Genomic DNA, 21,947 nt, shown 5'->3' on the forward strand with positions numbered 1-21,947 from the left:
AGATTGGACTTCACTGCCTGGACATAGTTAGGGACGTGACTCTGCCTAAAAACAACATATTTTATCCAGAAGACAGACTCCCTATTCACCCTACCCTCAGGACTTCTTTAGGAACATTGTGCTTTAAAGTCCACCATCGCTAGATGAATAAAACAACTCCTTGCCATAGCTTACACTCTAAAGCAGGGGCCATCAACCCCCAGGCCAGGGCCCACTTCCGGGCTGTGGCCTATTTGCAGCCGGGCTGCAAAGGCAACACTGTCTGACGTGCAGCGTTGGAGCGAGCAGGGAGATGACGTAACAAAACATCCCACACTCTGAGTGCTTCCGTCATATACCGCTTCCTCCCAGTCTGAATATTGATATCACATATCCCAACCACTGATAACAAACAAGATGATACTTGTTTGGTTTCTGAACATGAACTGTTTATTGAAAACACAGGTACACAGGTAATACTCTGGACAATTCCCCCCCACCCCTTTGCATTCCAGGTGGGGTAGACTGTCCAATCAGCAGTGAGAGCTGTTGGAGGAATTCACCCCACCAATCTCGCAGCTAATCTACATACATACACATCCCATAATAACCAAGGCAGACAGACACAATAATAGAACATTGGAATAGCCACAGCCACACCCCAAATGACCCAGCAAAGAGTACACAACAAAATTATTTATATATATATATATATATATATATATATATATATATATATATATATATATATATATATATATATATATATATATATACATACACACACACATACACATTATATATATATACACACACACACACACACACAACATTCCAGTGTGGCTGTACAGTGAGTCCGATTAGTACAGATCAGAATGGTTTTCTCGGTTACCCTGTGCCTCTATTAGAGACACAGGGTGACTTAGACATATGAGGTGCATGGGGAGCTGAAACAAGGTTTTCCCAACCACCCAAAGTGACATTATTTCTCACCATTGTTCCGTGCTCACACCTGTAAGTTTTGTTATCTGTGTCCCACTGGGGAAATGGAAAAAACAGGAAGTAAAAGGAAATCCCTGGTTATCACCAGGATCACTGGATGTAGGGTCGACATTGAAAGATTTTCCGTTTATTCCTGTTCTGTTGACAGCCCAAAATCTGGGATATTCTTTCATTTTCACTTTTGGTGATTATGTTAAACAGAACAGGGTGAGAGGGTGAAAATCCTGAATAGGAACACACAGCAATAAAAAAAAACTGGCAGGTGTTCAAATTCAAAGCAATTCTCCTGCACTCAAGTAGTGGGCCTGAGGATGCATAGTACAGATAGCTTATTTCTGCGCAATTGGCTTTGCTGCCCTCCTTGGGACAATGGGTATCCTTTGGAAATGTAAGACAATAGCAAAAGAAGGGTACACCAACGTAAATTTTATTCGAAATACAAACAACAATGGTTGTACTCACATACAAATGTAGAGGCATAACACAGCGCAAGCTGACGCGAGCAGTCGATCTCAGGTCAGGTCTGGAGAGCCGGTATTGCCGGAAGACTAGGTAGTGTTAGGACTGACTAACGTGTTTCGAGGGAGACACCTCTTCTTCAGAGCCAAAGTGATTTTATCTTGGTAATGCGCTAGGTCGGTGCGCCCTCCCTCTAGGTGTTCAAATCCCTCTCCTCTCTATCCAAACTGTAAAAAATGTCTCCCTTTAGGTATTCTTTAAGCTAAAAAAATGCTGAGGGCTTAATACTACTTCAATGAATTTGTTTCATTAGCTCCTCCACAAATCTTTAATGAGTTTTTCAGCCTGAAAGAAGATTTTTAATGTGTGTTTTTGTTTCAGGGAGTGATTTTAGGATGCTTTTTTGGGGCTCCGGCTCTCTACATCTGGGCTGTGGGTATCCTAGCTGCAGGCCAAAGTTCCACAATGACTGGTACCTACTCTGGTCAGTTTGTCATGGAGGTAAGCCAAATGTGTTGCATTTAAAATGAATTAACTGAAATAAAAATATGAGAAAAATATTTGCCCTAGTTTCCCCCAAGGGTATCATTCATTCATTTTGGCTGTGACAAAGCCAGCATTAAAGCACATCTAAACCCAAACACAAAAATTGAACACATTGAAGGTTAAGGAAAAGTCATTGCATGGTTTCATTTGTTTTCTTTTTTTACAGTTAGAACATTAGCAAATTCAAAAATATCTGTTGTTCTTTCCATGAAATGCAGTGTCCTTGTCACTTACTGTGAACCCAACTAGTCCCAAAAAAGCACTATGTCAGAGAGATGAACAAGAGCAGACATGTTTGTAGCTCAGCCTGTGTGACATCCATGAGTGTGTGTGTGTGTGTGTGTACAGTGCCTTAAATAAGTATTCACACCCCCTTGAAATTTTCCACATTTTGTCATGTTACAACCAAAAAGTAAATGTATTTTATTGGGATTTCATGTGACAGACCAACACAAAGTGGCACATAATTGTGAAGTGAAATGATTTTCAACATTTTTTACTAATAAATATGTGACAAGTGTGGTGTGCATTTGTATTCAGCCCCCTTTACTCTGATACCCATTAATCAGAGAAGCAGCCAAGAGGCCCATGGTAACTCTGGAGGAGCTGCAGAGATCCACAGCTCAGGTGGGAGAATCTGTACACAGAACAACTATTAGTTCTGCACTCCACAAATCTGGCCTTAATGGAGGAGTGGCAAGAAGAAAGCCATTGTTAAAAGAAGACGTCCAGTTTGCAGTTTGCGAAAAGCCATGTGGGGGACACAGAAAATGTGGAAGAAGGTGCTCTGGTCAGATGAGACCAAAATTGAACCTTTTGGCCTAAACGCAAAATGCTATGTTTGGCGGAAAACTAACACTACACATCACCCTGAACACACCATCCCCACCGTGAAACATGGTGGGCAGCATCATGTTGTGGGGATGCTTTTCTTTGGCTGGGACAGGGAAGTTGGTCACAGTTGATGGGAAGACAGATGGAGCCAATTACAGGGCTATCTTAGAAGAAAACCTGTTAGTCTGCAAAAGACTTGGGACTGGGGTGGAGGTTCACCTTCCAGCAGAACAACAACCCTAAACATACAGCCAGAGCTCCAACGGAATGATTTAGATCAAAGGATATTCATGTGTTAGACTGGCCCAGTCAAAGTTGTTACCCGTGTACTATATTTAAGATTTAATATCTCTCAGATATGATTTGGGTTAAATGAGAGTTCTTTGACCAAGAGTAAAAGCTTTAACACAATAACAACATTTATTGGTAAGTAGTTGAAAGTCTCTATCTAATACACAACCATATATCTATAGTCTACACCAAGGAAGAAAATATTAGGTTAAAATAAGAGAATTACATGAAGGAATACAGAGTATATTCCTTAAAACATTAATCTACAAACATATTTAAAGTAAAATCAGGCCTTTCCCATAATTACCCATTTCACCGAGGTTCCATTCAGATGGCTGCTCTCCCATAAAGTGTTTGTTTTTCCTCCCATCTAGTCTGTATATCAATACAGGCTGATGCCTCATTGGTTGGCATAGCATGGCTCCGATTGGTGAGCTTCCCTATACTTTGCATAAGTCAGCCCCCTTTAATGCAAATCCTTGTGACTATTCTGAGGAGGAGATTAACCTGTATGTTCCCAGGAAATTAAGTATTGGCCTCCCTTCATTACATATCCCAGCATGGGATCCTTTGAAGTGAGTGTGTAAAATAATGAGGTTTGAATCCCATTGTTTATACACAAAAACCTGGGCACTAACTTGTCTGGTCTTACCAGAGATCTATGTGAAAATATGTTCTGGCCTGCATAGATACAAGCTAAATTAAATGTATTCCTAATTACAATATTTTACAGCTATTACTGGAGATTTTACATATACTCATAAGGCAACAAACTCCAGACCTAAATCCAATTGAGAATCTGTGGCAAGGCTTAAATTGCTGTTCACAGACACTCTCCATCCAATCTGAAACAGAGCTTGAGCTTTTTTGCAAAGAAGAATGGGCAAAAATGTCACTCTCTAGATGTGCAAAGATGGTAGAGACATACCCAAAAAGACTTGCAGCTGTAATTGCAGCGAAATGTGCTTCTACAAAGTATTGACTCGGGGGAGCTGAATAGAAATGCACGTCACACTTTTCACATATTTATTTGTAAAAAAATTGAAAACCATTTATCATTTTGTTTTATTTGTATAAATATAAGTATTATCACATGAAGATAACGTAAGTGTCATAATAAGTGTAATAAGGCATTTATGATGTAAAAATAAGCGAAAATGTCCAGGTTGGGCACAATTAGCCATTTTCCCTCCCTGGTGTCATGTGACTTGTTAGTGTTACGAGGTCTCAGGTGTGAATGGGGAGCAGGTGTGTTCAATTTGTTGTTATCGCTCTCACTCTCTCATAATGGTCACTGGAAGTTCAGCATGGCACCTCATGGCAAAAGAACTCTCTGAGGATCTGAAAAAAAGAATTGTTGCTCTACATAAAGATGACCTAGAATATAAGAAGATTGTCAAGACCTCGAAACTAAGCTGCAGCATGGTGGTGGTAGACCATACAGCGGTTTAACAGGACAGGTTCCACTCAGAACAGGTCTTGCCATGGTCGACAAAAGAAGTTGAGTGCACGTGCTCAGCGTCATATCCAGAGGTTGTCTTTGGGAAATAGACGTATGAGTGCTGCCAGCAATGCTGCAGAGGTTGAAGGGGTCGGGGGTCAGCCTGTTAGTGTTCAGACCATATGCCGCACACTGCATCAAATTGGTCTGCATGACTGTCGTCCCAGAAGGAAGTCTCTTCTAAAGATGATGCACAAGAAAGCAGACTAAGGACCCTTTCACACTGGGGCGGGAGGTGCTATTAGCGGCGCTTTACCGTCGTTTTAGCGGTGATATTCGGCCGCTAGCAGGGAGGTTTTAACCCCCCGCTAGCGGCCGAAAAATGGTTAAAACCGCCCGCTACAGCGGCACTATGCCGGCGGTATAGCCGCGCTACTCCATTGATTTCAATGGGCAGGAGCGGTGAAGGAGCAGTGTATACACCGCTCTTTCACCGATCCAAGGATGCTGTTTGCAGGAGTTTTTTTCCCCTCCTGCCAGCGCACCGCTCCAGTGTGAATGCCCTCGGGCTTTCACACTGGAGACACAGCAGCGGCGGTTTCAGGTCGGTTTGCAGGCGCTATTTTTAGCGCAATAGCGCCTGCAAACTGCCCCAGTGTGAAAGGGGCCTAAGGACATTGATTACTGGAACCATGTCCTGTGGTCTGATGAGACCAAGATAAACTTATTTGGTTCAGATGGTGTCAAGCTTGTGCGGCGGCAACCAGGTGAGGAATACAAAGACAAGTGTGTCTCATGGTGGTGGGAGTGTCATGGTCTGGGGCTGCATGAGTGTTGCCGGCACTGGGGAGCTACAGTTCATTGAGGGAACCATGAATGCCAACATGTACTGTGACATACTGAAGCAAAGCATGATCCCCCTCCTTTCGGAGACTGGGCCGCAGGGCAGTATTCTAACATAACCCCAAAAACACCTCCAAGACAAACACTGCCTTGCTAAAGAAGCTGAGGGTAAAGGTGATGGGCTGGCCAAGCATGTCTCCAGACCTAAACCTTATTGAGCATCTGTGGGCCATCTTCAAACGGAAGGTGCAGGAGTGCAAGGTCTCTAACATCCACCAGCTCTGTGATGTCATCATGGAGGAGTGGAAGAGGACTCCATTGGCAACCTGTGAAGCTCTGGTGAACTCCATGTCCAAGAGGGTTAAGGCAGTGCTGGAAAATAATGGTGGCCATGCAAAATATTGACACTTTGGGCCCAATTTGGACACTTTCACTTAAGGGTGTACTCACTTTTGTTGCCAGCGGTTTAGACATTAATGGCTGTGTGTTGAGTTATTTTGAGGGGCAGCAAATGTACACTGTTATAGAAGCTGTACACTTACTACTTTACATTTTAGCAAAGTGTAATTTCTTTAGTGTTGTCACATGAACAGATATATATTTACAAAAATGTGAGGGGTGTATTCACTTTTGTGAGATACTGCGTGTGTGTGTATAATATAAATATGTGTGTGTGTATGTACAACGCTACTTCTACAATGATCATACATACAACAAAGAACTCAAACTATATATACTTTAGAAGTGACAAAACATATTCACATGTTGATCTGATATCATTGTTTATTTTGAAATTTCACTTTATTTGGTTTGTGTGGCATTGCACATGTGAAGAGGTTTTGTCACTTCACAAGTATGATAGGGGTAGCGCTGTGTATGTAAGTATTTTAAGGGAGGAATAGCAGCGTAGGAGTTTAATAACACAATCTTTCAGTGGGGAAATTAGTGTTGCCAAGAAGAGACATGATGTGTGTGGTTTTCAGGATTGCCGCATTTTAGGGGCTGGGAAGCTGCATTGTATTACATTTTTGTTTTGGGGTTTAGATACCCTTTAAATGTATTGTGCTCATTCTTTGTTTACACAGTACTGGTAGCTCCTTGGAGAGTCCTGCACATTGTTAACATTTATAGTGTCATATCCATGAGTTGACATATCTGTATAGTTGTCTGATATGGAATAAAACGTTATTTTGTCCTTACACTAGCAGGGAGATGACCGTACATAATGTTATCCTAGACCATCTTTTTTTTCACTGTTGAATACCCCTTAAGGCAATAGACAATAGAGCAGGAATAACCTACAGCACATTAATAAGGGTGGGGGAGGGGGTTAGGGGCCATTCTTTTGGGAAAGACCTGATCATGCATAGCACCCTGGATTGCTTATGAGGGTAATATTTTTAAAGGTAACTTTGGTCCCAGTCTGCATCGAAAAAGCCACAACGGTTTTGTGGTGTATTGTCATCACACAGCCATTGTTACTCGTGATAGTTATGTTATATACACAAACATTATACAAAGACGCTGGTATAAAATGGGTGACGGTTGTGTCTCAGTCCTGATTAGTACATACACACACCACATTTATCTATAGCCCGTGGGACTTTTTACGAGTCACAACACCAAGGTAAAATATGAGAAAATTTTATTGCTTGAAAAAATACATATATTATAAAGTGTGTATATATATATATATATATATATATATATATATATATATATATATACCGGCAGTGAAAAGACCACATTTCAAGTTTTGACACATTTTTGGGACCATTGACATTTATACAGCGATCAGAGCTATAAAAATGCACTGATTACTGTGTAAATGTCACTGGTAGGGAAGGGTTAACAGGGCGATCAAGGGGTTAAATGTGTGTTCCCTGGATGTGTTCTAACTGTATGGGGATAGGACTGACTGGGGGAGGAGACATATCGTTGTTTCTACTATGTAGGAACAAATGACATGTATCCTCTCCCCTGACAGAACAGCCACGTGCTGGCTCTCGTGGTGGCGATCGCACTGCTCCTAAGGGAACAACGTACCCATACGTTGTTTTGCCCAGCTGTGCCATTCTGCCGACGTATATCGGCATGAGCCGGTCGGCAAGCGGTTAAAGAGGTTTGTGTATATAAAAAAAATTACATGAAAAAATATATATTATAAAGCACATATTATATATGTATACCGGCAGTGAAAAGACATCAATTAGTAGATTTACTAGATTAGTAAAAGACCCAACATCAACATGTGACAACTAAGCTGATGCTGTCCATCAACCAAGATGGACTGTGCTCAGATTCTCTATGCGTTTCGCAAGATAAAGACTTGCTTCTTCAGGAGAAACGCACAAGGATATCTAAAGATAAAGAGCATATAGGGGGTTAAAAAAAAACACATATAACACACAAACTCCATCCGGCTTGCTGTTTCAAACTTACCTTGTTATGATGCCTGTCCCAAAGCCTTCACATGAATAAAGTAGTGAAGAATTCACTCCTGGTCAAAATCAAGTATCTGAAACTCCCAAATTTATAACAAGCCGGGTGGAGGCCATCCCAGATGCACATTAAACTCTGTGGGAGTTGTAGAGAGGCGGGGCAGAAAGCAAAGACAGGTGCTCCCTGAGTGGATCTCCAAACGTCTCAATAGATCACAATGGAGGAAATACCCACACGTCACATCAAAAACAACCTAGTGAGTAAAAGAAATAATCCAATTGATTACTGGTGCAATTATATGTCCCCAAAAGATGTGCAAAGTGTACTGTGCCTTAACTCTAAAGCAACAAAAAAGTATCTGTTATGACAATACAAAAAAGTGACTAGTGCTGTTGACAGTGGAGACTAGGTGTCACATATTGCATAAAACTAGAGAGTAATTGTTGAGGGCTGGTGTCAGCAGCTATTAAGCCATCGACCCATGGTAAAATGTTGGTATCAATGAGTCAGAAAGACCCACTGCACCAATATAAATAGTGCAAACAATACAAATGTGGATGATAACATTACCGGGCATTAAGCCCAAAGTCAATCAAAAACTGAAAGACGAAACTACTAAAAAGTGCCTTAATACACAAAGTGATAAAAATGTATCTGAATATCATACCTACTGGTGACCTGTGATCAAGGCTGGAGCCACACATACACCGCCCACTCCCAGCAGCAGATGGAAAGCAACTCAGTCGAGCCCTGGGCTAGTAAAGCCCAGGTGCTCGATAAACCCCACCTCTCTAACCTCACCATGGTGGCGAACCGCCAAAGGGCTCTTGTCAAGCAAATCGCAAAGGGGGAAACAATAAATGTTGCCACCCAAAAGATGAGGCCAATGAAAAGTAACATCCAGGCCAAGGATGGGACGAGGCCGCCCGGTGACCACGTCACATCCGCCCCAATGGATCATAGTGCTAAAGGCGCATGCTCGAAGCCGAGGGGCAACCGTGTCATGGGACCAGAGGGGTGCTGACCTTAGTGCAAAATCAATCTCAATGGGAGGAGATTGTAGGTGATGCCAAGCCCATCCATCCCCTGCAACGGAAGGGGACGTAGCCCCACGCAGGATATGGGGGACACTAATGGGTAGGAACACCCAAGTGACCGCCTAGGGGATGTGTAGTGGAAATGGGCCTGTAACTCCCGGATAGAGAACAAGGTGCTCTGGGAAAGAAATAAACACACAAATACACACTAGAACAGACACAAATAAAAACAATACAAAACGAAAATGAAATCAAAACCAAGACCAAAACAAAACACACACAAACACCGGAACCAAAAATGAAAATACAAAATGACAAACATGAAACAGAAAAGGAACCCAAAACCCCAATCTGCATTCACTTCCAGACATCCGGCTTGTTATAAATTGGAAGTTTCAGATACTTTATTTTAACCAGGAGTGAATATTACTACTTTACTTTTGTGAAGGCTTTCGGACAGGCATCATAACAATAGGTTTGCAATAGCAAGCTGGAAGGAGTTTGTGTTATGTGTTTTTTTAATGTGGTGTGTGTGTGTTTTTTTTTTTTTTTTGTTTGTTTTTTTGTTGTTGTTTATAACCCCTTATGTGCTCTTCATCTTCAGATATCCTTGTGTGTTTCTCCGGAAACGCGTAGAAAATCTGAGCAAAGACCATCTTGGTTGATGGACAGCATCAGCTTAGTTGTCACATGTTGATGTTGGGTCTTTTACTAATCTAGTAAATCTACTAATTGATGTCTTTTCACTTCCGGTATACATATATAATATGTACTTTATAATATATATTTTTTCATGTAATTTTTTTTTATATACACAAACCTCTTTAACCGCTTGCTGACCGGCTCATGCCGATATACGTCGGCAGAATGGCACAGCTGGGCAAAACAACGTATGGGTACGTTGTTCCCTTAGGAGCAGTGCGATCGCCACCACGAGAGCCAGCACGTGGCTGTTTTGTCAGGGGAGAGGATACATGTCGTTTGTTCCTACATAGTAGAAACAACGATATGTCTCCTCCCCCAGTCAGTCCTATCCCCATACAGTTAGAACACATCCAGGGAACACACATTTAACCCCTTGATCGCCCTGTTAACCCTTCCCTACCAGTGACATTTACACAGTAATCAGTGCATTTTTATAGCTCTGATCGCTGTATAAATGTCAATGGTCCCAAAAATGTGTCAAAAGTGTCCGATCTGTCCACCGCAATGTCGCAGTACTACTACAAATCGCAGATCACCGCCATTACTAGTAAAAAAAAATAAATAAATAAAAAATGCCATAAACCTTTCTCATGGTTTGTAGACACTATAAGTTTTGGGCAAACCAATCAATATACACTTATTGTGTTTTTTTTCCGCCTGTATGGCAGATGTGTTCAGGCAGAGATCACCAATCTGTAGATACTGTAGGTGTGCATGAGAAGCACACATGTAAATTGCTGCAAAAGATATAATGTACACAAGGCTTCAACGCACACTTTGAAGTGATGTGCTTTGGGTCCTAATAATTGTATTAACCAGTATGCTTTAGGTAACAATTTTTTTTTTTTTAATCTTACAGGGTTTTCTTAACCTAAAGTGGTCCCGGTTTGCTCGAGTGGTCCTTACCCGATCTATCGCTATTACTCCTACTCTGCTGGTAGCCATTTTCCAGGATGTTCAGCACCTTACTGGCATGAATGATTTCCTCAATGTGCTTCAAAGCCTGCAGGTAAGATGCTTCAGTCATATGACAGGCTATCCTGTAACAGGATTGGTCTAGACTAGACTACTTTTTCTTTTTAATCCAGTGAAATCTTTACAGAGCTCTTATTAATAAATGCATTTTAGATGAAGTCTGACGATGAATGATTTTACTGTTTTACATCATAATTGGAGCATATATACACACACACACACTCAATTACTAGTATTGAGTAAATGTAATTATATTTGCTTAGTCTGTTAAATCTGAACATCAGGCAAAGGTAAAATCTGTATAAGAAAGCTGTTTTACCTGCCAAAGAATTTTATTTCTGTCCTTCCAATTCTGGGAATTACACAGCTCTGCTGTGTCTATCTGGGAAGGCCATCTGATCTTTCACTGCTTCAGTTTCACTTTCACTCACAGTTCCCTGCCCCACCCTCAGCCTGTGACCGGACAGTGAATAAGGAAAAGTAGAACACTGGTGAATACATCGCTCTGGCACTCTTCTCTCTCCTCCTGTCAGCGTGTTTCTTGCACTGCAGCACACCTGATTGTCTCCTTGTTCTTGTTCTCTATCCCCCTCTCTTAGCTTTGCTGTGCTTTAGACTGCAGGAAACCAATACAAGGTTAAAGTGATGCATGTCACCATAGTGACACTGCGCTATTCTGAGAAGGTGATTGGGATTTTTTTTTTTATCTGTGATTTGCTTGTTACAGTTTTAACTGTCATGAATGTCTTTCATTCATGACGGTTTCCTATTGTGATTGCTATGGTTGGCCCTGACCATGTGATCACTCATTTACAGAGATCGCAATAGTGGGCAATGCTATCATGAATGGAAGCCATTTACTGTATGATAGTTTGCGTTCATGTGATGGCTGTGATTGGTCACAGTGATCACGTTACCTGGGCCAGTCACAGTGGCCTGGTACTGATCACTGTAATCTTCTTGCAGCAGTCAGATCAGAGATCGCAGTGCTGCACTCCTCAGGGGTTGGGCAAGAGGACATCGTATGATTTGGAAAATTAGAATTGCGCTATCCATAAATTAACCAAACATTAATGGGTCCGTGAGTAATTGATTGATTGTAAAAAATTATAAGTCCATAATTTATATACTTGGATTGTGAATGTGAAAAAAGCAATCTAGTGAACAAATAAAAAAAAAAAATAAATAAAATTCCATATAATATGAGCAAGCCATCCTCAGAAACACTGGATAAAAAGCTGACCCACAAGCACAGCAACATGACGTGTAAACATCTAGAAGGTGTGACTGAGCTGTCACACTTGCGGGACGTATCCAGCCTAATTTTTTTGTTCTTCGAAAGATGGTCCTGAAGAGATAAGGAGACAGTTCTTAGAAGCAAGTGCAGCTGGGAAATCCCCAGTCCATAGCTGCAGAAATCCAGTCAAAGTCCCAACTGCCGATGGGCTTGTTTTGCACTAATTAAGATGATCTAGTAGTTCCTAGGGATCCCGGCTAGTTGCTTTAATGAGGATCCTTATGATCTGATCGGTTGGGAGGGGACCGCCTGGCTGTGACTGTGCTCGATGTCCTTGGAGCCATACAGTGTTTCCTTACATGCATTCCCTGATCCTCTGTTATGGGGGATCATGGAACTCTGGTAAGAGTTCATTTCTGCTGATCTGCTGGTGGATTCAACACAGCTTTTCATCCAGTGTTTCTGAGGATGGCTTGCTCATATTATATGGACTTTTAATTTTTGCACGGGAGGTTTTTTATTTATTTGTTCACTAGATTGCTTTTTTCACATTCACAATCCAAGTATATAAATTATGAACTAATAATTTTTTACATTGATGTATGTTATCTCTTCAATCAATTACTCATGGACCCATTAATGTTTGGTTTCACTACTCAATCTGTTCATGCACATTTTAGTTTTTGGGGAGTTTTTGATTTTTATTATTTATGAATTATTCACTATTATCAGATGTACTTATGAGATCAGTTTGATTTTTGGTTAATTTATGGATAGTGCGATTCTAATTTTCCAAATCATCTTTTTTGTATTAATGTTATACATGAGAATTGCAGCTCCTGAGGGATCAGTTTTGGCTATAACTCCTCTCAATGTTTTATTTTTTTTTTTTTAATGTATTTGTCTTAGTGCAGTTTTTGATATTTCTTGGACATCATATGATATCCACCTGGAATAACGGAGCACCTGCCCCACCATATTACAATAGGTCAGACGAGAAGTGGTTAAAGACACAAAATGCATACTAAAAACAAAGGAATACCCAAGTTTTCCATGGAATTGGTTGGTGCTTTAGTTGATTTTTTTTTTTTTCGTATATATTTAAATTGTCTGTGGTAGCCCTGTAATATAGATATATTTTTACAGCAGCGGTTTCTATTTTTTCGGAATGCAGAGGCCCTATACAATAAAAAGATGGTTGTTGCAATTTTTTATATTGCATAATATTTGCACAGCTATTTATCAAATCCTTATTTTTCAGGAAATGATACAGGAAAATAAATTTTATTGTACAGAATAAAAGAAATGGTGTGGAGTAAATGGATATCAAATTTTATCAAGCCCCAAAACAGCCTGCAAAATGGTGAAAATTGTGCTGCCCAAAGTTATCAATAGTTGGTTCTTCATATGCCTTGTCAGCTGATCAGTTTGAGTACTCCTAAATTGATAGCCCTAGTATTATTGCTCTCACTCTGATATTCACAGCGATATGCAATATGTGTGGTGCAATAGCAGTTTACATACACATGTGCATTCTGTGCTTGCTCTTGCATTTCGAGTGTGCACAGCATACTTGGGTTGTTTTTTAATTTGTATGTAAAATTTTATTATTTTTTTACTATTTTTTTATTTTTTTTATTTTAACTTTATTGCTATCACATCAAGCCCCCTATGTGATAGTATTGGGCAGGTGACAGGTACTCTTTATAAAGACATTAGGAGTCTAGTGAACCATAATGTCTCCCCTGCCCTTTGCTACAGCCGATCAAGCACAGATTGTGCTTGATTGGCTCTGCACCCTGCTTTTGAGCCAGAATTCTGACATCTCTAAAGCCAGAAATGCTGAGAGCTGAGCACTTCCAGAGTCATGCACAGCAGAGGAGATCGGGGAGCACTGAAAAAATTGGGCGGCTGTACAGCTGCCCCGATCACTTGTACATTACAGACAGGAGGCAGCCGAACAAAACAGTAACAAGCTCATGGCTTCTATTGCAGTTTATTTTGTTTTAAACCCTTTGGACTCTGAATAAACATAGTACATTCAGATAGGCAAAGTGGTTAGGATGCAAGATTTCAAGATAACATAGATCCCTTTATACTATCAATGATTACAGAGCTTCATGAATTTTTGTCTGTTAAATCTGCCTGAAGTACAACTTCCCTTTTTCCTGCCATTATTAAAACTGTTGAGGTGGAACTGCAGTGCTTGGCAGTACCCTAGGTCGGTATCCTTTAGAGGGCTACCTTTTAGTTATATTCCAAGCCATTAACTAGCACTGATAGGGTTTAATGGATTGTAGAATATTTAGATGTGAATGCTTGACTGCAAATTGCTTCTACAAAATTGCAGAATGAAAGCTGAGATTAAATTGTTCAGTGATATTGCTATCTTCATAAAGCCTATGTTCTAGTGAGTCTAAATGTTACTGCCAGCAACTTGTAGGACTCACTATATCCCCAGCAGTAATTTTTTCTGTGCGTCATACCCTGTGCATGGTAGTGTGGTTATCTAGTGGTAGTCGGTGACATCCAAAGGACTGGGGAGCACTTTTGTCTCTTGGTCAGTGCTCCAGCATGAGGGAGAGCAGATGGAAGCTTTGTAATGGGATTGTCAGGGGGACCTACCACTGTCTATAAAGGGTTAGAGCACTAAAAGTGCAACTAATATTTATAAATGGCTTTGTTTAACAGTGGTAGTCTACTGAAATTGAATTTCAGTTTGTTGAAAAAAAAAACTTGAAGAGTCCTGCTGTTGCTTATGAGAGGGCTTGAGGGTAGATCGACATTAGATTCCGCTATTTAAAATTATTATTGAGCAGCTTAAATGGGTTTGCTGTATGTTTTCTGTACAGAAAGTCTTCCACTAAATGGCTCAATAAACAATGACTACTGTATCATTACATTTAATGCAAAAATATAGTTTCTTGGCCAGCTTGGTAGTTACTACTATTTATTCCATTGTGGTCTTTGTGATAGAGATTAGCACAGGCCAAGGACTGCAGTAAACACGCTTATGGAGCAAATGTGCCATTATCAATAAGACTGCTATGAAAGATTGTTTAGTATTATCTTTTTTGACCAGTTGGCTCCATAAAATACATATGACCCTTTCTAGTGTCCACTGACATTTTATTGATTTTCAGTTTTTATTTTGTATGCCAAGGCCACCTTTTAAGGCCAGGCCATAGAGGGGGTTGACGGAATCTGAAGCACTGGTTACATGTCTGTGCTCAATGAGATATTTTTTCCAAGAGCATCTCAGATTAAATATGGGCTCACTACATATATGAAATGAAAGTACATAACCTTTGTGTGTGGCAGTACACTGCTATTCACACTGTAATATTTTGTTGTTGTTTACTACCTTTTTTCAATGCTATAATTATATTTTGCCTTTACCACGTCGGCTCTCACACCTGTTTACCCCCTATGGACAAGACCATATTTTCACATTTCTGCTATGTGTCTGTTCATGAGTCTATAACTTTGTAATTACTTATGATAATTAATTTATACATATTTATATTTTTTTAGGGGGGGGGGGGGGGGGAACAAAAAGGGCTTTCTTGTGACCCTAAAGTCCTCTGAGAATTTTCTACATTTATTTGTTTTTTTAAGGGGGGGGGGGGAGTAAAAATCTGAAAAAAAAATGTATTTTATCAAGTTCGATCAGTAATATTTTGAACACAAGTACCATTAATGTAGGGAAAACTTTTACATTTTATTCTGCTGCTTGTTCGATTTTACTGCAACAATAACATTACATTTTTCGTACAAAGCATGTTAAAGTTTTTTTTTTTTTTTTACAAAAGGATTCATTTTTTTTTTTTTTTTTTTGCATACATTTCATTTTTCTCATAATGCATCAGTAATTTAAAATTCTTACCAATTTAAAATAAAACAGATATACCCTAAACCACATATTGTTAACAGTAAATCCTTGATAACAATGTGTGTGTGTGTGTGTGTATATATATATATATATATATATATATATATATATATATATATATATATATATATATATATATATATATATATATATATATATATATATTAAATTTCTATATGTAACGTGCTTTATAATAATTTTTTTCCAGCAAATAATTTAAAATAGAAACATGGAACAGGAGATGAAACTGTTAAATAGTAATTATACAGGTTGAAATTAATTTGTTAAATAGTAAAATAAGAGCATGTCCTGGTTAATTATGAGTTAACTTCCTGACTCACCCTGGAGGTTGGACTATTGGGGGTGCTGAATGATTTCATACACAGGACTCATAATCGAACTCTTGTCCGTACAATACAGTTTTATGCCAGAAAATTAATTTTGATGCAATGGAAGACTGCAACTGCCCCAGATATACAAGTACCGTATGAAGAATAAAGTTATACCAATTTTTAAACTGGTGTATAAGGGTAGGGCCTGCCCAAAAAAAATTTCTAAGATCTTGCAGCCCTGGCTTGATATAGCAAACTCCTTTTGGAAGGACACTCAACTCTCACAATAATAACTGTCTCCGGCCTCCCCTTGATAAATTTTGGCATCTAGGCGAGGCTGTGACCTCTGATGGTGGGCCATTTGTGTGCCTGGAGGGAGGGTGTGGAGGTGGCAGGGCTGGACAAAGTTTGCCTTTTTGTATGGAAGAGTGTAGACAGGTGCGTGTTTGGTGTGGATGTTGTGTTAACGGAAATATCCCTACTGTATATAGCATTGACATTTTAGGTTGGGGGCCCTATGAGGTCCACACTCATTACCCTTACATGACCAGTGGTATAGCCCATTCCTCCGTTGAGGAATTTGGTAAATGATGTATAACTATAATAGTTGGCCCCTCGTTGGGCTATTGCACTTTCTTTTATATTCTGTAAAAGAGATTTGTTTATGGATGCAATTGTACTATCTGAACCTGTAAACTACTTTCTATCAAAACAAATAAAAACTATTTAAAAAAAAAAACTTCCTGACTCGCATATCTGTCTGTCAGAGAACCAGGAGATAAGATAACTACTGTGTTACTTGTTTGTTGTTTTCGCTTAAAATGTTACACTGAATGCTCACAGTGATTGTCTGTCAGAGTGACCATTCAGTGAGGAAGGCTTCTGACTAGCTCCCAGTCATAGGATCTCACAGGGGGAGATGAGAAAAGATAAAAACTGCAGGATGTACAAGAGACGACCTGTGTACAGAGGAGGTTTTTTTCTTTGGATGTTTGTAAGACACACCGTAGACAACTGGTTAAGCTTGATTTAGCTTGTTTGTATTCGATTATATTAAACATTTTATAGTAATTTGTCCCCGTTATGCAGTTTGTTCTGGTGTAAGCAGACATGAATAACTGTAGCTATGTGTGTGTGCTTAACCACTTCAGCCCTGGAACCGGTGATCAGCATGTGCTGATACGAAACACAGCCAGGCTGGTGGGCGCGCCCCCTGCCGGAGCGTGCAAGATCATGTACTAGGTATGTGATCCAGCGCAGGGAGGCCGCTTTGCTGCTGGTTGGCAAACCGTTAAAAAAGCTGTGGAGGGCAGGTTTTCCGAGCAGGTGCTCCTCAGGTTCTATAAGGCTGCAACCAAGAGTGTTCCGGCTTATCATAGCTCTCTACTTTAAGGGATGTGCACGGTCCATGACAGAAATGCCTTTCAGCAGGTAATAAAAACCATGCAGAAGATTAGTAAGTAAGTAAAGGGATGTTTTTACAGAGTATTGAATAACTGGGGGAGGGGAAGTGTCTTCAGAGAACTATTAATATTTTGAAGTATAGCTTCCATCCTGCGAATGCCTTGTTTCCAGTGCTACCTTCTGGCTGGCAATATAGGAGTATTTTCTCTCGTACCACCAGGCTGCTAAACTGTATCTTTCCACGACCCATCAAGTTTTAAATGTGAGGGGCTTTTTTCATTTTAAGTTAGATGTGCAGTATGTATTTAATATGCAATGTATGTGTTTTTAATTTTAGCTTGAATTCTGTTGGTTGGCAGATTGTACTTATATGATAGTAATTTATTGAGAGGTTTAGAAACAGTTTATTAGTCCAAATATATCATTACATCTCACCAGTAAACCCATCATTATCATCATCATCATTATGCACATATCTGGAGTAAAGTCTGACAAAAAAGAAATTCCCCCTGCAAGTTAAGAGCATAATGTGTATGCAACACATACCAGCACATTGTGAAAGACTTGCCTTAAAACGAAGCCCTTCATCGCTGACAGGGCTTCCATCTTCACTTCGTCTTCCTTCCGGGTTTGTGTGCTCCGGCCGTTTGAATGGCTGAGCCACGATGGTGTCAATCCCACACATGTGCATGGGAGCCACGATTGTGGCTCAGCACTCTAAAGGGATGGCATACTCTGTATGCCATCCCTTCAGAACGCAGTGCACATGCACCAGTGAAATCACCGGCTGCAATAATGGTGAATATCCCCAATACGGTGAGCACTTAGGAGTTATTCAGTTATTATAAGCTTACCTGTAGTACAAGTCACCAAGTGGCGTTTACTACTGCCTAAAGAGTCACTGACTTGAAACAAATGTGGAGCTGTGGAAGTTTGCAAAGAGTGAAATGCTGCCCTGTGTACTTGTTCCAAGTTACTGACTCTTGGAAGTAGTGATCAGGATGGTGGCATTGTCACCTGCGCCTTGAAGCCTAGGTGCAGCCCAAAAAAAGAAAATCACCGCAAGGGACATAACTTGCAGTCAGTAGAATGTGTGTCCCTTGTGCTGATGCCTCATTTATTAGGCGAGTTCCTCCTTCATCCATGCCCCCCACCCCCACTGCTGTAATCTTCAGGTATGGCACAGGTTATTTGAACAAATGGGCTGTCACAGGATCTCACCAAGAATGCCTATGTCCGCTCTCCTCCAGCCATGCCTTCTGCGCCCCTGTCTCTGTAATCTTCCGGTGTGGCAGGGTTTAATTTAACTATCACAAGATCTCCTCGAGAGAGCCCGACAATACCCACACTTTCTGCCTAGCTCCACAATTCAAAGAAGCCATACTTGCAGCTTATAAGAATAAACATGATCTGTGAATGCCTGCCCTCCTATCAGAGACTGTGACAGCGGGGAGGTGGACATGGGCGGAGGAGAATTTTGCCTAATCGAAGAGGCATCAGCAAAAGCCAAGTCCCATTGGCAGCTCTCACATTGCTGGCCTCATAGGTTCCCTTTATTGCTTCTGTCAGTTATGTATAGGAAGACATAACAGATCCTGTTGGGGCAGAAATATTGGAGCTGATTTGTTTTTTAAGAGAGATACTCTTGGGCTGTTATCCTTTTCTACACTACTTAGTGATTCACTTTTCTAGCGCAAACATTGCAGCCAATGAAGTGTCCCATGATACAGACGGTGGGACTCTGCCCCGCCCCCAGCTCCTCCTTCGCTGGCTTTGATTGACGGCACTGGGAGCCAATGGCTCCCACTTCCCCAGCAAAGCCAGTGAGACATGGAAGTGAGGGGAGAGAAGAGCTGCAGACGTGCACAGCGCTGGATCGAATGAGGACTCGCGTAAGTAAAAGGGGGAGGGGTGAGGGAGGGTGCTGATGCCCAAGCGTGTTTTACCTTTATGCAAGGAATGCATGAAGGTTAAAAAATGTTTAGGCTTTAGAACCACTTTAACTTTTTTTTTTTTTAAGTGTTACTAAAGTACTGTTGACAACATAAATACAGGCATATATATACACTTTCTCTTTTATGCGTTGTATACACGTGTAGAAAATCGAACACATTTTCATTTGGCACCCAATCATTTTCTACTCGGTCAGTACAAAAATTGTATGCAGGTTCTAACCCTTCCCCACTTTTTCCAAAAGAAAACCAATGTGTTTGGGCATAGGCTTTAACAGTACATAACCATTGTGCAGTGCTTATACCCTATACTGTATGTTAGGTGTCTTATCCACAACTGTGACAGTGATTATTTCTCCTTGATGTTTTAGCTTCCATTTGCTCTGATCCCAGTGCTAACATTCACCAGCATGAAGTCCGTAATGAACGACTTTGCAAATGGGCTGTAAGTATATAAACACAAAGTATGTAATTTTATATGCTTGTGGGGGTGTTGTATTTCCTTTTCATTGTATAGTTTCCTAAACCCCATCTGTGTCCATATCTTTCACATTTACAATATATATTTTACTTTTTGCAAGGTGCTGCTAGCCACATTTTACGTAGGGACAAACTAACTTAAACTTCTTTGACCAGATTCATTACATTCCTTTGCCTTTCTCTTAGCAGCTTTGAAATAGGCATGTTATTATATTGCCACATGCAGTATTATGCTTTGATCAGTGGTTTACGCATTGCCTTGTTGTCCCCTTAATGCCCAGGGTGACCATACTAGAAGAAGATGGGCATATCTTGCCTTTCTATGTGAATGATATTGTCCTTCTGGTCACCATTGGGTACCAGCCTTTTTCTCTGTATAAGCTTGTAACTCTGGACTTTCAAACAGTGCAAGTGATATTTCATTGTAAACTATCAATGTAACTGAAGCTAATTCCTTATAAAGGTGGTTATTTTAACAATCTATTCCTTAACATCACAGGGGTTGGAAGATAGCTGGTGGCATCCTGATCCTTATCATATGCTGCATAAACATATACTTTGTGATCATATACGTGTCAGCCCTTGGCAACCTCGGTCTGTATATTGGAGCGGCCATCTTGTCTGTTGCATATCTCTGCTTCGTGGCATATTTGGTGAGTATGATAGTGATGTTTGCAGTAGCTTATCAGAAATAGAACAGGAAAAGCAATATCAAAAACTGTAGTGCTGCTACCCAATACCGTATTTGGAAAGGGCTAGAGCTCTTCTCATGCAATCACCGTGCTTGACTAGCGGCCTCCAACCGCAATCGCAGAAGTCCTCTAATGCAAGATGAAGTCGGCAGCCAGGTGAGCATAAATACATTTTTTTTTAAATTTCTTCACGAGGAGTATAAAGGTTCCATACAAGAGCCAGCACTGATGCGTTTCAGGCTGAAACGCGTCAATGTTGGCTGTTTATGACCTTTGTACTCCTTGTGAAGAAATAAAGAATTTTATGCTCACCTGGCTGCTGACTTCATCTTGCCTTAGAGGAAGAGCAATATGACTTTGTACAATGGAAAACAAAAATGCAGCATTTCCTTTTGTCTAACATTGTAGAAGGCCATTGCTGATGTAATTGTTGCCTGGGATATATATATATATATATATATATATATATATATACACACACACAGTGGGAACGGAAAGTTTTCAGACCCCCTTAAATTTTTCACTTTTTGTTATATTGCAGCCATTTGCTAAAATCATTTAAGTTTTTTTTTTTTTTTCCTCATGAATGTACACACAGCACCCCATATTGACAGAAAAACACAGAATTGTTGACATTTTTGCAGATTTATTAAAAAAGAAAAACTGAAATATCACATGATCCTAAGTATTCACACCCTTTGCTCAGTATTTAGTAGAAGCACCCTTTTGATCTAATACAGTCACGAGTCTTTTTGGGAAAGATGCAACAAGTTTTTCACACCTGGATTTGGGGATCCTCTGCCATTTCTCCTTGCAGATTCTCTCCAGTTCTGTCAGGTTGGATGGTAAACGTTGGTGGACAGCCATTTTTAGGTCTCTCCAGAGATGCTCAATTGGGTTTAAGTCAGGGCTCTGGCTGGGCCATTCAAGAACAGTCACGGGGTTGTTGTGAAGCCATTCCTTCATTATTTTAGCTGTGTGCTTAGGGTCATTGTCTTGTTGGAAGGTAAACCTTTGGCCCAGTCTGAGGTCCTGAGCACTCTGGAGAAGGTCTTCGTCCAGGATATCCCTGCACTTGGCCACATTCATCTTTCCCTCGATTGCAACCAGTCGTCCTGTCCCTGCAGCTGAAAAACACCCTCACAGCATGATGCTGCCACCACCATGCTTCACTGTTGGGACTGTATTGGACAGGTGTTGAGCAGTGCCTAGTTTTCTCCACACATACCACTTAGAATTAAGGCTAAAAATCAGACCAGAGAATCTTATTTCTCACCATCTTGGAGTCCTTCAGGTGTTTTTTTTAGAAAACTCCATGCGGGCTTTCATGTGTCTTGCACTGAGGAGAGGCTTCCGTCGGGCCACTCTGCCATAAAGCCCCGACTGGTGGAGGGCTGCAGTGAT

At 40.5% G+C, this 21,947-nt stretch overlaps 1 protein-coding gene across 4 annotated transcripts in view; it reads left to right on the top strand.

The window, feature by feature from the left end:
• SLC11A2 (solute carrier family 11 member 2) overlaps positions 1–21,947 on the top strand; it is a 176,636-nt gene that overhangs the window by 110,404 nt on the left and 44,285 nt on the right. For all 4 annotated transcript variants that reach the window (XM_073613717.1, XM_073613718.1, XM_073613719.1 and 1 more), the window contains exons 12-15: positions 1,822–1,941; positions 10,439–10,588; positions 19,743–19,816; positions 20,351–20,504. In XM_073613717.1, the coding sequence (XP_073469818.1) occupies positions 1,822–1,941; positions 10,439–10,588; positions 19,743–19,816; positions 20,351–20,504 (498 nt within the window). The remainder of the gene's footprint in view (positions 1–1,821; positions 1,942–10,438; positions 10,589–19,742; positions 19,817–20,350; positions 20,505–21,947) is intronic.

Source organism: Aquarana catesbeiana, linkage group LG02, assembly GCF_042186555.1.
Source record: "Aquarana catesbeiana isolate 2022-GZ linkage group LG02, ASM4218655v1, whole genome shotgun sequence".
In the NCBI taxonomy this organism is placed as follows: Eukaryota; Metazoa; Chordata; class Amphibia; order Anura; family Ranidae; genus Aquarana; species Aquarana catesbeiana.